Source organism: Salvia hispanica, chromosome 1 (assembly GCF_029641045.1).
Source record: "Salvia hispanica isolate PSC_SH4W2 chromosome 1, Shi_PSC_v1, whole genome shotgun sequence".
Lineage (NCBI taxonomy): Eukaryota > Viridiplantae > Streptophyta > Magnoliopsida > Lamiales > Lamiaceae > Salvia > Salvia hispanica.
This window is the reverse complement of record NC_142692.1, coordinates 34,913,408-34,926,620: the sequence shown is the minus strand read 5'-3', so window position 1 is coordinate 34,926,620 and position 13,213 is coordinate 34,913,408. Positions and strand designations below refer to the sequence as shown.

General features: G+C 36.4%; 2 protein-coding genes across 2 annotated transcripts; both read left to right on the top strand.

Moving 5' to 3' along the window:
• Positions 1-551: 551 nt before the first annotated feature.
• On the top strand, positions 552-2,325 carry LOC125219242 (large ribosomal subunit protein eL30-like). Its single transcript, XM_048121161.2, has 5 exons — positions 552-705; positions 846-951; positions 1,042-1,143; positions 1,942-2,010; positions 2,128-2,325. The coding sequence occupies exons 1-5, from the start codon at positions 682-684 to the stop codon at positions 2,166-2,168; spliced, it is 342 nt and encodes a 113-aa protein (XP_047977118.1). The 5' UTR covers positions 552-681; the 3' UTR covers positions 2,169-2,325.
• Positions 2,326-10,509: 8,184 nt separating this feature from the next.
• LOC125217827 (transcription termination factor MTERF8, chloroplastic-like) lies at positions 10,510-11,927 on the top strand. Its single transcript, XM_048119376.2, has one exon. The coding sequence runs from the start codon at positions 10,542-10,544 to the stop codon at positions 11,667-11,669; it is 1,128 nt and encodes a 375-aa protein (XP_047975333.2). The 5' UTR covers positions 10,510-10,541; the 3' UTR covers positions 11,670-11,927.
• Positions 11,928-13,213: the final 1,286 nt, after the last annotated feature.

Below are 13,213 nucleotides of genomic sequence, written 5' to 3'. Positions count from 1 at the left end.
TAAAGAAATAATAAAGTAAAAAAGATAATAATGTAGATAAGACTCTTCTCTATATTATTCTATTTTTTACGTTATTATTTCTCCAGTTTAACTATTTATTATCATTTTTATAAAACGAGTGCAGAAAAGTCAATGGGACTGCTAAAGCGGGACGGAGGGAGTATAATTTAATTAAAGTACACATCAATTTTCACATTTAAACATTTAAGATGGGGTTCGGTTGCATGACTAATAATCATGAGACTATCTATCTAGGATTAAGTTGTAGAATTATTTTAATTAGAGGGGAGGGCTATGATTAATTATCATAAGACTATCCATCTAAGATTAAGTTGAGGGGGTCAATCTTATGAACCAAACATAATACATATTTAATCATGAGATTTAGTCTTGCCAACCGAACACACCTAAATATATTATGAAGATATTAATTTATATTTTTCATGTTGAGTGCAATTTTAAATGATGAGGAGATAGTAATTTTCGACTATTAGCCATTTTAAGCATTACTCCTTAATCATTACTCATTACACAGAAGGCCCACGATTAATAATTTTGGGCCAACTGAGACCCATTAAGAATTAAATTAAAATCCAAATAACCACTCCATAAACCCTACCCACAAATCCAATTTCCACCCAATTATTCCAATCGCCGCCGTCGCTCTCCCCAGTCTCTACGATGGTGGCCGCCGGAAAAAAGACGGTACACCTTCCACTTTCTATCTCTAAGCATTCATATATGTGTTTAATGCTATATGTATTTGATGCTATCTCTTGATTTAACTATTTGGATTAACGTGTGATAATGGAATTTGATTCGATTAAAAATTGGAAAAATTGCAGAAGAAGACTCATGAGAGCACCAACAACAGGCTGGCTCTTGTGATGAAGAGTGGTAAATACACTCTTGGTTACAAAACTGTGCTCAAGACGCTCAGGAATTCCAAAGGTTTGTTTTAGGTCACGATTATTATAGCAAACTATGTTCAGTGTTGTTTGAAGAATCTGTTTTAATGAATTAGGGCTAAATTCATGGCAGGTAAATTGATATTGATTTCCAACAACTGCCCACCGTTGAGGAAGTCTGAGATTGAGTACTATGCAATGCTTGCTAAGATTGGTGTTCATCATTACAATGGGAGTGAGTTTCTTCCCCCTTTTAGTTTATTTTAGTTGGGTTTATACTATTATTTTCATTCATGAAGTATGAGGTGTTGAATTCCAATGGTGTTAGCAATATTTGTAGCTGAATTAGGAGATTTTCTTTATTGTGCCTTTTATTTGTGTCGAATGTACGATAAATTGCTTTCAGTTTTTTTCTTTCAGCTCCATAAGTTTCTTCCCTCAAATACATTTCATTGTGTGATCAGTTTTTCATTTGCATCTAAAAGAGACACGATCCTGATAGTGGATTGTGATCAGTTTAACACTCTGTATGTACGACCTAGTTTTGATTGCTTGCACGGTGCAGGTGGCTGCTGAGTTCTTATGTCCCTCAAGTTGTTTCCTTTTTGCATTTTACCATTGTCGAGCATCCTGATGTGTTGCTATATGTAGTAGTATATATCAAGTGTAGTAACTTAATGACTTATGTATAATGCCCCGAAGTGTGACATGCTATTCGATTCAGTTCTACAAGTCTCTTCCTCTAATACATTTCATTGTGTGATCATTTATGCATTTGCATTTGCATTTGCATCTAAAAGAGATGCACTCCATTCACATAGAAGTTTGCTATAATTTTAACTTGTGATAATTTTCCACCACTGTAGAAACTTAATTCATGTTCTTTATGTCTTGCTTGTGACTAATTGGTAAGACGTTGACCGGCTGCTATGTTCTTGTCTGCCAAGTTGTTTCCTCATTCCTTTTACCACCATTGAGCATTGGACATCTGTTTAGTTCCATTCTTTGCTTACCTATGACTTTTTCTGCGTAGACAATGTTGATCTTGGGACGGCATGTGGGAAGTACTTCCGTGTTTCATGCCTCAGCATAGTTGACCCAGGTATAACACTGATGTTTTCTGTATACACATCTGCCCATTGATTATATTCCTAGTAAAAATCGAGCTCTTGAGCAGAATTATCCAAGTCATGATGTGTTTCTGTATTTTATTTTTCAGGTGACTCCGACATCATCAAAAATTTACCCGGAGATCATTGAAGACGAACTACATTATTCTCTTTTGTTGCTTAGGATCCTTCTATGTTTGAAATTTTGCTTGTGTTAGAAAATCGTTGTGGTAGAACCTAGTTTTGTTTTTGAGTTTTGACTTCATCATGGTTAAGGCTTACCAATATATAAATTGAATGTTTTTCAACTTGTTTCTACTTTCTATTGATCACCGTGTTGCAATAACCATAAGTTTGATATTTTTTATTATGCTCTTTGATCTTCATTGCTCTACTAACAAGTAAAAATACTATTGGACAATTAAGTTAAATCATATTCAAAGAATGATTTATTTATCAATAAAATTCCACTAGAAGATATGGTATTCTAATTGGAGTGGTATAAGTATTTTCTCACTAATTCTTGTACCAATTAATTATAAAATCCGAAATAGTCGTTTAAATTTAACTCTTAATCTGTCACTTTAATTTATCATCACACAGTATTAGATAAAATTTTAAAAATGTTGTTTAATTAATTAGCATATTTTAATTAATTAATTAACAAATGGAAGATTTCCTTTTTATTTTCTTACGTAGCGACGCACGTGTCTGTGCTGTGTGTGGAAGCGCCTATATATAGGCACTCCCATTTCATTTCCCCAAATAGGTTAGAATCTAGGGTTTATATCTCTGCGCAGCTTTTCTCTTTCCCCCAAATTCAATTGAAGGGAACCGCTCCATAGGTATGCTACATCTCTTCAAGAATTTCGACAAATTGCTTGTCAATTTGGAATTCTTGGAGTGATGTGGTTTACCACTGGATCCGATCCCTATTTCTCTCTCTCAGATTTGCTTGCTTCATCAGAGAAGAAGCTAATAATTCATCTAAACACCGTAAGCTCGGCAATGTGTGAATCGTTGATTTGTGTTTACATCTGCTGTTTTTTGACATTTGAAACTCAATTTGTAGTGAATTTTTTCGTTTTTGTTACATAATTTCATGAGGATTCCTTTGATAGAGTTCTAAAGCACAGTGTGTTGGAAATTTGAGTCGTGAATGTTCATCAAAGTGCAGATTCGGGAACAAATTTTGAATTCAATATATACCGTTATCTCTCTTTAATTATATTTATAAACCATTCCCTCTCTGGAAATTGTTGCCGACATAATCAGAAATCAGAATAACATCACCATATTTTTGAACTCGTTTAATTTTTATCTGTTTTAAACGTAAATAATTTAATAGGACTATACAAACGGTTCTTCGTCCGTATACACTGGCAGCTAATCTGCAGTCAGAATATATCCGTGAACTATGTCATTTGAAAAAGTACAAAAACAGTTATTTTTAAAAATAATTTCAATGTCCTTTCTTATATTTCCTCCGAAATTGTAAGGTTAAAATATGCAATAGCTACTGGAGATTGCCTAAAATAAGTCAATAAAACCAAAGTTCTGTGTTCTCTTTTGAATAAGAGGGAAGAACTGAATCGTTATAGGCTTCATATTTTAATAGCACAAGAACAAATGATCAATTCCAAAATTCAAGTAAAATTCTAGCAACATGAAAATCCTTATCTTGTTCGGCAATAGCTACTCGGGGTGTCGAAACGGATACTCTTGGCTACCCGCACCCAATTTAATCCAAAAACTTAGTCTCGATACCTGACCCCTCCTAAGGAGAATTTCTGGCTCCGCCCCTGTATCGGGTAATCCTGATACCCGAGTCGAGTATCCTACACCCGAAGTTGCGGGTACCCGACCCCGACATGCCTAATTTTTCATTTGTATGGAGTATTTTAATGTTTATTGAATTGACACACTTCCAATATATAAGTTTCATATCATAACCCATATTTATGGTGATAACCTAATAACCCTTATTTTATGGACGAAAAATATCATTTTATGGAACAGAATATCATTCTTTGGAATAAAAGTATCATTTTATGCATGATGAAAAAATATCATTTTATCGAATATAAATATCATTTTTAATAAAAATGATACTTTTAACCCATAAAATGATAGGGTTATTAGAGCATCCGCAATGGTCGGCTAGCGACCGGCTAGCCGATTCGTCGCGCTAGCCGATCGGCTAGCCGAACCATTGCAATCGGCAAACGCGATTTCGGCGAGCGGATCGGCGTGGGCTAGCCGATCGCTCGTCGCTGGCCGAAGCGCTAGCCGATCGGCTAGCCGCCATTGTGGAGGCCCGATCGGCCAGCGATCGGCCAGCGCCGATTTTCGATTTTTTTTTTTTTAAATCATATATAAACGCGATTTTCGTTTCATTTTCATTTGCACCGCTTGTTTTAACGATTCTCTCTCTCTACAACTTTCTGTTCAAGAGCATCATCGAGTGATGGATCACAACAACGAGTCCAGTCCGGCGACGAGCGGCTCTCAGACTCCCACAGTACCCGTGGGATCTGGATGGGGGCAGATGGGCCCGGGATTTAACATCCCTTGGAATCAGATGATGGGGATGATGGCTGGTGCGCCGGGGGGGGCGATGGGGGAACCAGGGGGGTATGTCGGGCGGCGGGCAGGGGAGCGGCGGGCAGTCAGCGCCCGGGTGGGGGGGGTATGCCCCAGATGCAGCAGTAGATGATGCTGCAGCAGATGAGGATGATGTGGCGGGGGGGGGGGGGGGGGGGGGTGCAGGGGTCACCGGGAGGGGATGCGGTATATCGGCCCTCGCTTGATTTTTTGACGGCTGCGTCTCACACGTCGACCCCGGTGGAGACGCAGTTCTCTGGCGATGACCTTCTGTCATTGCATGATATGGGGATCGATCTCGGGGACGATGATACTCCCGTTCCAGCGACGCCGGCCGCGCCGAAGAAGAAGACGAGGGGGAAGGGGAAGGGCAAGGCGGTCGGCGAGTCATCGCAGCCCGCTGCCACTGGCCGGAGGAAGTGGACGGAGGATGAGTACGCCGCGGTGGCCAAGGGGTGGTTGGAGGTGTGCGACGATCCACTGGTTGCGTGCTGATTTAGAGATCGCGAGGTCACGGCTGGGGGGTTCCGACGTGGGCTCAGATACCACAGGTGGCGGCAGCGGCGGCGGCGACGACGAGGACGACGACGACGGCGATGAGGAGTAGAGAGTGGCGGGGCTCGTTTGTTGAAGCCCTTTTTTTTAAAAAAAAATCATGTACTTTTTTTTTAAAATCTTTGTAATTTTTTTTTAATGGAATGGATTATTTTTCCCGTATATGTGTCGTAAATTTAATTCCGTATATCGCAATTTTAATTCCGTAAATGTAGTATATTTTGAATTATTTTTATTGCGCCTGGCCTATGGCTGGCCTAAATCTGACGTGGCAGGTGATTTTTTTAGTGTTGCTGACGTGGCAGAGGAGAGAATGGCTGGCCTATGGCTGGCCTAAGCACCATTGCGGATGCTCTTAGGTTATCACATAAATATGAGTTATGATATGATCGGCACCCCTATATATATATATAGATAGGATTATGATCAATTGAGATTTTTTATGCTAATTGAGAAATGAGATGCAATATCAGCCACTCATTTTTATTAAATGAGTGGTCCAGAAATATCTTTAGATTAATTAATTATGAAAGGGCAAAATGGTAATGTCATAGTAAATTTTATTCAATAAATATTTTTTTTAATTTTTAATTTTAATTTTTTATTAATTTTTTTAAAAAATTTTAAAATTATTTATTCTTTTTTAATTTTTTAATTTTTTTTTATTTTCTTAAAAAAATTTATTTTTTTAAATTATTTTAAATTTTATTTTTCAACTACATATACAATTCATGTCAACTACACACATATAATGTCAACTATGTGTACAATCCATGTCAACCACACACACAATTCATGTCAACTACACAAATATAATGTCAACTATGTATAGAATTCATGTCAACTACATATACAATTCATATTAACTACACAATATAATGTCAACTACATGTACAATTCATGTCAAATAGTATTTATTGAATAAAGTTGTTGACATTTGATGTGTAGTTGACATGAATTGTACATGTAGTTGAAAAAAAATTTAAAAAAATGAAAAATGAAAAAAAAATGAAATTTTTTTTAATAAAATTACAATTATGCCCCTCTGTTGACATAAACTACATGCTGTTGACATTTCACAAATATTCTGGATAAGTGGCTGAGATTGCATCTCAATTCTCAATTAGGTTAATAAATCTCAACCTAACAAGACTATATATATATATATATGGAGTATATAATAGAGTAGAGTATATAGATATATGTGTGTACAGTGTACTACTGGCAGTATACAAATAATGTGTGTGTACTACTGCTGTACGCATATAATTATGTGTGTTGTACACTGTGTATTATTTATACATGGAGTAAATATACTGTAATATACTCATGACACTTTAAATTCCTATAAGAAATAGAATGGAAAAAGGAAAGAATACACTCATGACTCATCTGAACTCTGGCACCGGCAGATGAAGGGCGTTGCGGGCGGCGGTGGAACCATGGAAGGAGGAGGCGGATAGATTAGAAGAGAGGAGAGGAGTTTTAGAAAATAAACCCAACCTAAACTAAAATGCTTAAATTAATTAATTGAAAACTATAAACCCTTCATCCTATAATAATCAGGTGTATCGGGTATTTCAGAAAGGGATGGGTTGATACGATATATCGTATCGAAAACGTTGTATCGTGTTTCGTATCGAAAATATTGATATGAAAGAATTTCATATCGTTATCGTATCGAAAGTTTCGATATGGATAATATCAATATCGTTATCGTATCGATATTTCGATATAGAGTAAATGCCAAAATTGGTCCTCAACATATGACCATTTTATGTTTTTGGTCCAAAACATTATCTTTTGGATTTTTTGGTCTTGAACATATGGAAATTTGATCATTTTGATCCTCCGTCAACATTTCCGTTAAAAACTAACTGTCAACGACTTTAATCCTGATTTTGACCAAATTAAACTTTTAATTCTGATTTTTACTCCCTAATTCATTTAGTAAATACTTATTTAAAATCAGATTTAAAAACAAATAATCAAAAATTCTCCAAACAAGTTTTCCAGAAATCCAATTCAACTTCAAGTTTCAGAAACTGAAGTTCTCCAGAAATCCAATTCAAGTTCAAGTTGCAGAAATCTAGGTTCTCGGTTCTCCATAAATCCAATTCAAGTTCAAGTTGCGTCTCCAAAAACATTTCGGGAGTGGATCCCCTGCTGTGGAGAAAACACAGCAGGGACTGCTGTGTCACCAAACGACAGCGTTTCACCAACTTTTACAAACTTATCTCTATCCAAATTACTTTAACTCTCGGTGCCCTGACCATTCCATTATAATCATTATTTTAGTGGTTTAAGAATTACGCTGAACTATTAGTCACTACTCCTAAATAACACCATTTCATTATTATCATTATTTTAGTGATTTACGCTGAATAATTATTTCACTATTAAATGACGATTAATTATTAGTGTTGGACTAGTCATTATAATTTACGGATTGTTAATACTAACTAAAATTTCATTAATTAATAGTATTCAGCTACCACTTACGTGCTTATTTTAATATTAGTATTTTAAGTATTAATATTATGGTAAGTTAATTTTAAACCATAGTTAGATGTCATCAGTTGCAATCGGGATTTATCAATTGTAATTATAATTTATTTTAACTAAAACTTTATCAAATTCAGCAAGTAGTTTTATATTTAAATGTGTTAATCTCAATTATCATAACTTTCATTAAATTTTAACTAATTCATAACTTTGAAACTTCAATATAACATTTCAGTTTTCTCAATTGTCTTATGATGGTTAAACTAAAACTAATGGAAAAAATCAAAAGTATGATATGACAACAAAACTATGTATTCTTATCAAATTATTTTAGTTAACACTCTAAATATAGTAATTTTAATGACAATTATCTCTTAAATCGTTAACTTTCAATTATAAAATGCTAATTTACACTAAAATAATAAATAGAAAGTTTCAATTATTTAAAAAAAAAATTAGTACTAGCACTTTCCCATCTCATGTTACTTGCATTTTTTAGGTCGTAAATTTAGATTAATTTTCTAATGTAATTAAATTAGTATTTTAAGAATAATGAAAGAACACTTATTAAAGAAATACTTAATTAATTCTAATATATTAATTAAATATTCTAATTATCACTTAAAATATTAATGGTATAAGTAGTTTCGGACAAACTGAAATTGATAAGTGCGAGTAACATGTGACGGAGGAATTATATAAAATTTGAGATTAACACATTTTACTATAAAACTACTTGCTGAATTTGATCATGTTTTATAAAAATAAACTACAACTACAATTGATAACTCCCGATTACAACTATTGAGTGATGACATCTAACTATGATATAAAATTAACTTATCATAATATCTTAAATAATACTCCGTAAATTATAATGACTAATTCAATACCCCTAATGAATTTTTATTTAATAGTGAAATAATAGTTCAGCGTAAATCATTACAATAATTACAATGGAATGGCCATGCAGGGTAAAGGAATGATATAAAATTTGAGGAAGTATAAGTTTGTAAAAGTCCAGTGAAACGCTGTCGTTTGGTGGCACAGCAGCCCCTGCTGTGTTTTCTCCACAGCAGGGGATCCACTCCCAAACATTTCTCCAAACAAATCCAATTCCTCTGCAGATTTTATCTTTTTATCCCCACTTCTCCGGAAATTCAAGTTGCAATCTTGTCTCAATCAATACAAAAAGCAAACCCCCCCCAAAATGGGCGGTTGTTTCAGCAAGAAAAATCACTCGAGCCCGACACCAATGGCTACAGATCCGCTGCGGGAGCCAACGCCGGGTACCAGCAAATCAACCACGACTACCAAAAACCGGTTGCGGCGCACCACCCGCCGCCGCAGACATAGGGGGCGTGGAGGAATGCGTCTTCGCAGAAAACGACGCCGTAGATGCAGAGGGAGAAGAGCATTGCGGTGTCGGTGAGGAAGAAGAGGACGTTGTGGCCTTTCTTGTTGAAGAGCCCTAATTTGGTGAATTCATAGACGAGGGAGAAGAGCCCTAATTTGGCGGATTCTGAGGAAGAAGAGGACGTTGTGGCCTTTCTTGTTGATTTTTAATCCCTAAAAATAATTAGGGAATTATTAGAGATTAAAAAAGCAAAATTAAAAGTTTAATTTGGTCAAATTCGGGATTAAATCCCGTTGACTGTTAGTTTTTAACGGAAATGTTGACGGAAGATCAAAATGATTAAATTTTCATATGTTCAGGACCACAAAATCCAAAAGTTAATGTTTAGGACCAAAAACGTAAAGTGGTCATATGTTTAGGACCAATTTTGGCCTTTACTCTTCGATATACGATATATCGAAATATCGTTATCATATCGAATATCTGTATATCGAAAAATATAATTTCAAAACAAAAAAATAACACAAAAAATAATAAAACTTCAACATAATAAAAATAAATAGTGTTCTTATTAGAGTTTCATATATATATTTTCTAAATATATGAATGAATTAAATGGATTTATATATATTTATAATTTTAAACTTCTGTATTGAATTTCAATATCTTTCAATATATATCGTATATTCGATATAAAACGATATATCAAAAATATCGATATATATCGTACATTCGATATAAAAAGATATATCGCGATATAAGGAAATTCATATCGTTATCGTATCAAAAACTTACGATACGATACCGTATTGTATCGAAAATTACGATATACCGAAAATTTGATAAATTTTCGATATTTTTCAATACGATATGAGCGATATATCATTTTTTCGGTATTTTTCCCCAGCCCTAATTTCGGGTATACCCGTGTGGATATCGGGTACCCGATACCCGCAACACCGAAAATCTTGATACCCAACCCCGCCCCGTTTTCCGCTATCACTGGGTAGAGGGTCGGGATGGGAATTACCCGTTTTGACACCCTTAATAGTAACACCTAACTTTGGGGCCTGAATCTCCCGCAGGGCAAGGGAAGGCCATGCCTGTAAGTTTGTAACAGCGACAACATTGGCATCGAGCCTTGTCCCCATTTGCACAATGCTGGTTGGGTCACGTACTGACGTGGGAAACTTTTCTTGAGTAGGAGTATCCTAGCGACCACAATTGGTCTTAAGCGGATTCGAACATCAATTAGTGGCTATTTGTGACGAGTCTGGACATTTTAAAACTAAAAATTGAAATATTTAGTATAGTTATTACTCATTTTAAGGTTGAATTATTTTCATTAAAATATGAAATTGAATAATTACTCTTCATTTAATTAGATTAATTAATTTCAAGAAAAAGTTAAAAAAAAGGTCCGTAATTTTCCCGGCTTAATCCCTAAACCCCTAAATCTTCCATGAAATAAATTCATAGCTCAAAAAGCTCTAATCTTTTCCTATGGCGATTCTAATCCTACGCCGGAATCTGGTCTCCTTCTTCTCCAGCCACAATTCCTCTCTTCTCAAATCTCCCTTCTCTCTCTTCTTCTCCACCGACACCGCAAAGCAGCCCTTAAACGCCGCCGCAGTCTCCAAATTCCTAATCAAAAACCACAATTTCTCCCCCGCCGCCGCCGCGCACATCGCGTCTCTATCCCGCCTCCGAAACCATGAAAACGCCGACGCAGTCCTCTCATTCCTCAAACAAATCGGCTTCTCCAACGATCAATTAGAGAAAATCCTCAAAACTTCCCCCCATTTCCTCTCCTCCAACCTCGATTCCAACATCAAGCGCAAATTCGAGGCATTCCAAACCCTAGGGTTCACCTCCGCCGAAGTCGTCGAGATAATCACCCGCCAATCGCGTGTTCTGAACCACAGCGTGCCTCGAATCTCCTCCTCCGTCTCCGCCCTGATTGAGGTCTTCGGATCCACCGCCGTCGCGGCGAAGTTTCTCAAAGCGTCGGGGGCATTCCTCTGCGACATGGAGAGCACTCTAATCCCCAATGTTGAGTACCTAAAAAGCTGCGGCGTGCCGATGGCGCAGATCATCCAGCTCACGACCTCGCCGCAGCTCTTCCTCCACAAGCCGGAGAATCTGAGGAAATTCGTGGAGAAGGCGGACGCGATGGGGTCGGAGAGGGGCTCCAAGAGCTTCATCTACGCGGTTAGGGCGGTGAGCTCGATGAAGAGCGAGAGCTGGGAGCTGAAATTGGGGACTCTCCGCGAGCTAGGGTATTCGGAGGAGGATATAATGCGGGCGTTCAGGAGCTCGCCGAAGGTGTTCACTTGTTCGAGGCGGAAGATTAGGAGAGTGGCGGAGGTGCTGCTGGAGACGGGGAGGTATGATAGGGCAATGATTGCAAGGACGCCTTGTGTGTTTCAGTATAGTATTGAGAAGAGGCTGAATCCGAGGTTGGGGGTTTTGAGGGTTTTGGAGAAGAAGGGCTTGATTAAGAATTGGCCGAGTATTGCTTCGATGGTGCTGTGTACGGATGTGGAGTTTTTTGGGAGATTTGTGGCACCTTATTTGGATAAGATTGTTGATGAAGTTGGTGATTCGTGGAGTTCGTTTAGTCGTGTATGAGTTTACTTGATTGATTCAGTGGTTGTGATTGATCTTGATTGTCTAGGTTGGGTGGTTTTTGAACGTTGAATCGACAATGGCCGTGTGACTTTTTTTGTGTTAGATAGATCATTTCATTGCGCTTCTGTTCTGTTAGCTGTGATTCTTGGATCATATTGGTTAGGTTTAGAGGCTTTTGAGCATGGTTATGCTAATTGTTGAATCAACAATGGAAATTTGTGGAATTGATCAATGGAAGTGTTATGAATCTTGGATCGATTCGATTTCTTGATTGTTTTTTGGAGTTTTCGAGTGTGGTTGTGTAAATTGTTGAATCAACAATGGCTATATGACTTTTTTGGTGTCTAGTTAGATCATTTGATCACATTCTTGATACTTGTATCATGTTGGTTTCTTGATAGTTTAGTTGAGAGGCTTCTTTTGGTGCCTAAATCATTTGTTCTTGTTGTCAAATTTCACATTCCTTAAGTGCCATAGGTGAAAAGATTGGAGATTTGGAAAATCTGATAATTCTGGTTTCTTCATTGTTTTTTCCAAGAGATTTTTTAATATGGATGGCTATAAATTATAGTAATGAGTTTTTTTGGTGTCTAGATCATTTGCTCTTGTTGTGAATTGTTGAAAGATTGAAGAAATGTAGGTTATATAATGGAGTAAAATCAGACAAATTTGATTAATGAAGTTGTCGTGGAGGTTGGGAGGTATGATCGGATGAGCATTGCGGAGACGCCTGGTGTGTTTCTGTACACCTCGGAAAAACGGGTATATCATATATGGCCGCGGTTGAAGGTTTTGAGAGTGGTCGAAGAGAGAAGAAGATGATGAGTAGGGACTGGCCTAGTCTTGCAACCATGGTGTTCATTTGAAATGCCAAGTTTTATATAGAGATATGTGAGTCCTAATTTGGACCCTCTGAATGAATTGCTATCTTTCTTTGATTGCAATTTTTTCTATTTTGTTTGAAAATGATGATATGGGGCTTTTCTTTCATTGATTAATTCCTTCGGATGTGAATGAATTGGGTTCTTTCTTTGATGACAATTTTTTCTCTCAGAGATTCAGAGGAGAACAATTTTGGAATTTTTATAAATGTGTTGAAAATAACGATTTTTTTTTGTTCTACTTTATTATTTCAGTGATAAATAATTTAATACCTTCATATGTGAAACAGCTGGTTTCTTTCTATGATGCAATTTTGGAATTTTAGAGTCACTTGTATAATAGGAGTAGTAGTAATTTATATGGGCAGGATCTCATTTAATATTTCAATGCATGTTTTAAAAAATTACTACACTCTAAAGTCTAAAATACCAAATATTTTTCAAATATAACACCAGATTAAAAATTCAACTACCCCACTTTTTAATAATTTGAGCTTAATACCAGCTACCAATAAGAAACTTCGTTGTATGTTTAGGACCTGAAATTTGTTCTTCATTTTAGTTCGTCACAGATTTTAAAAAATATAAAATAAAATTAGTGAAAAATGGCTCATAAAGTGAAATGCATTAGTGATATATATAGTCTAATTAGCAAAAATAGTG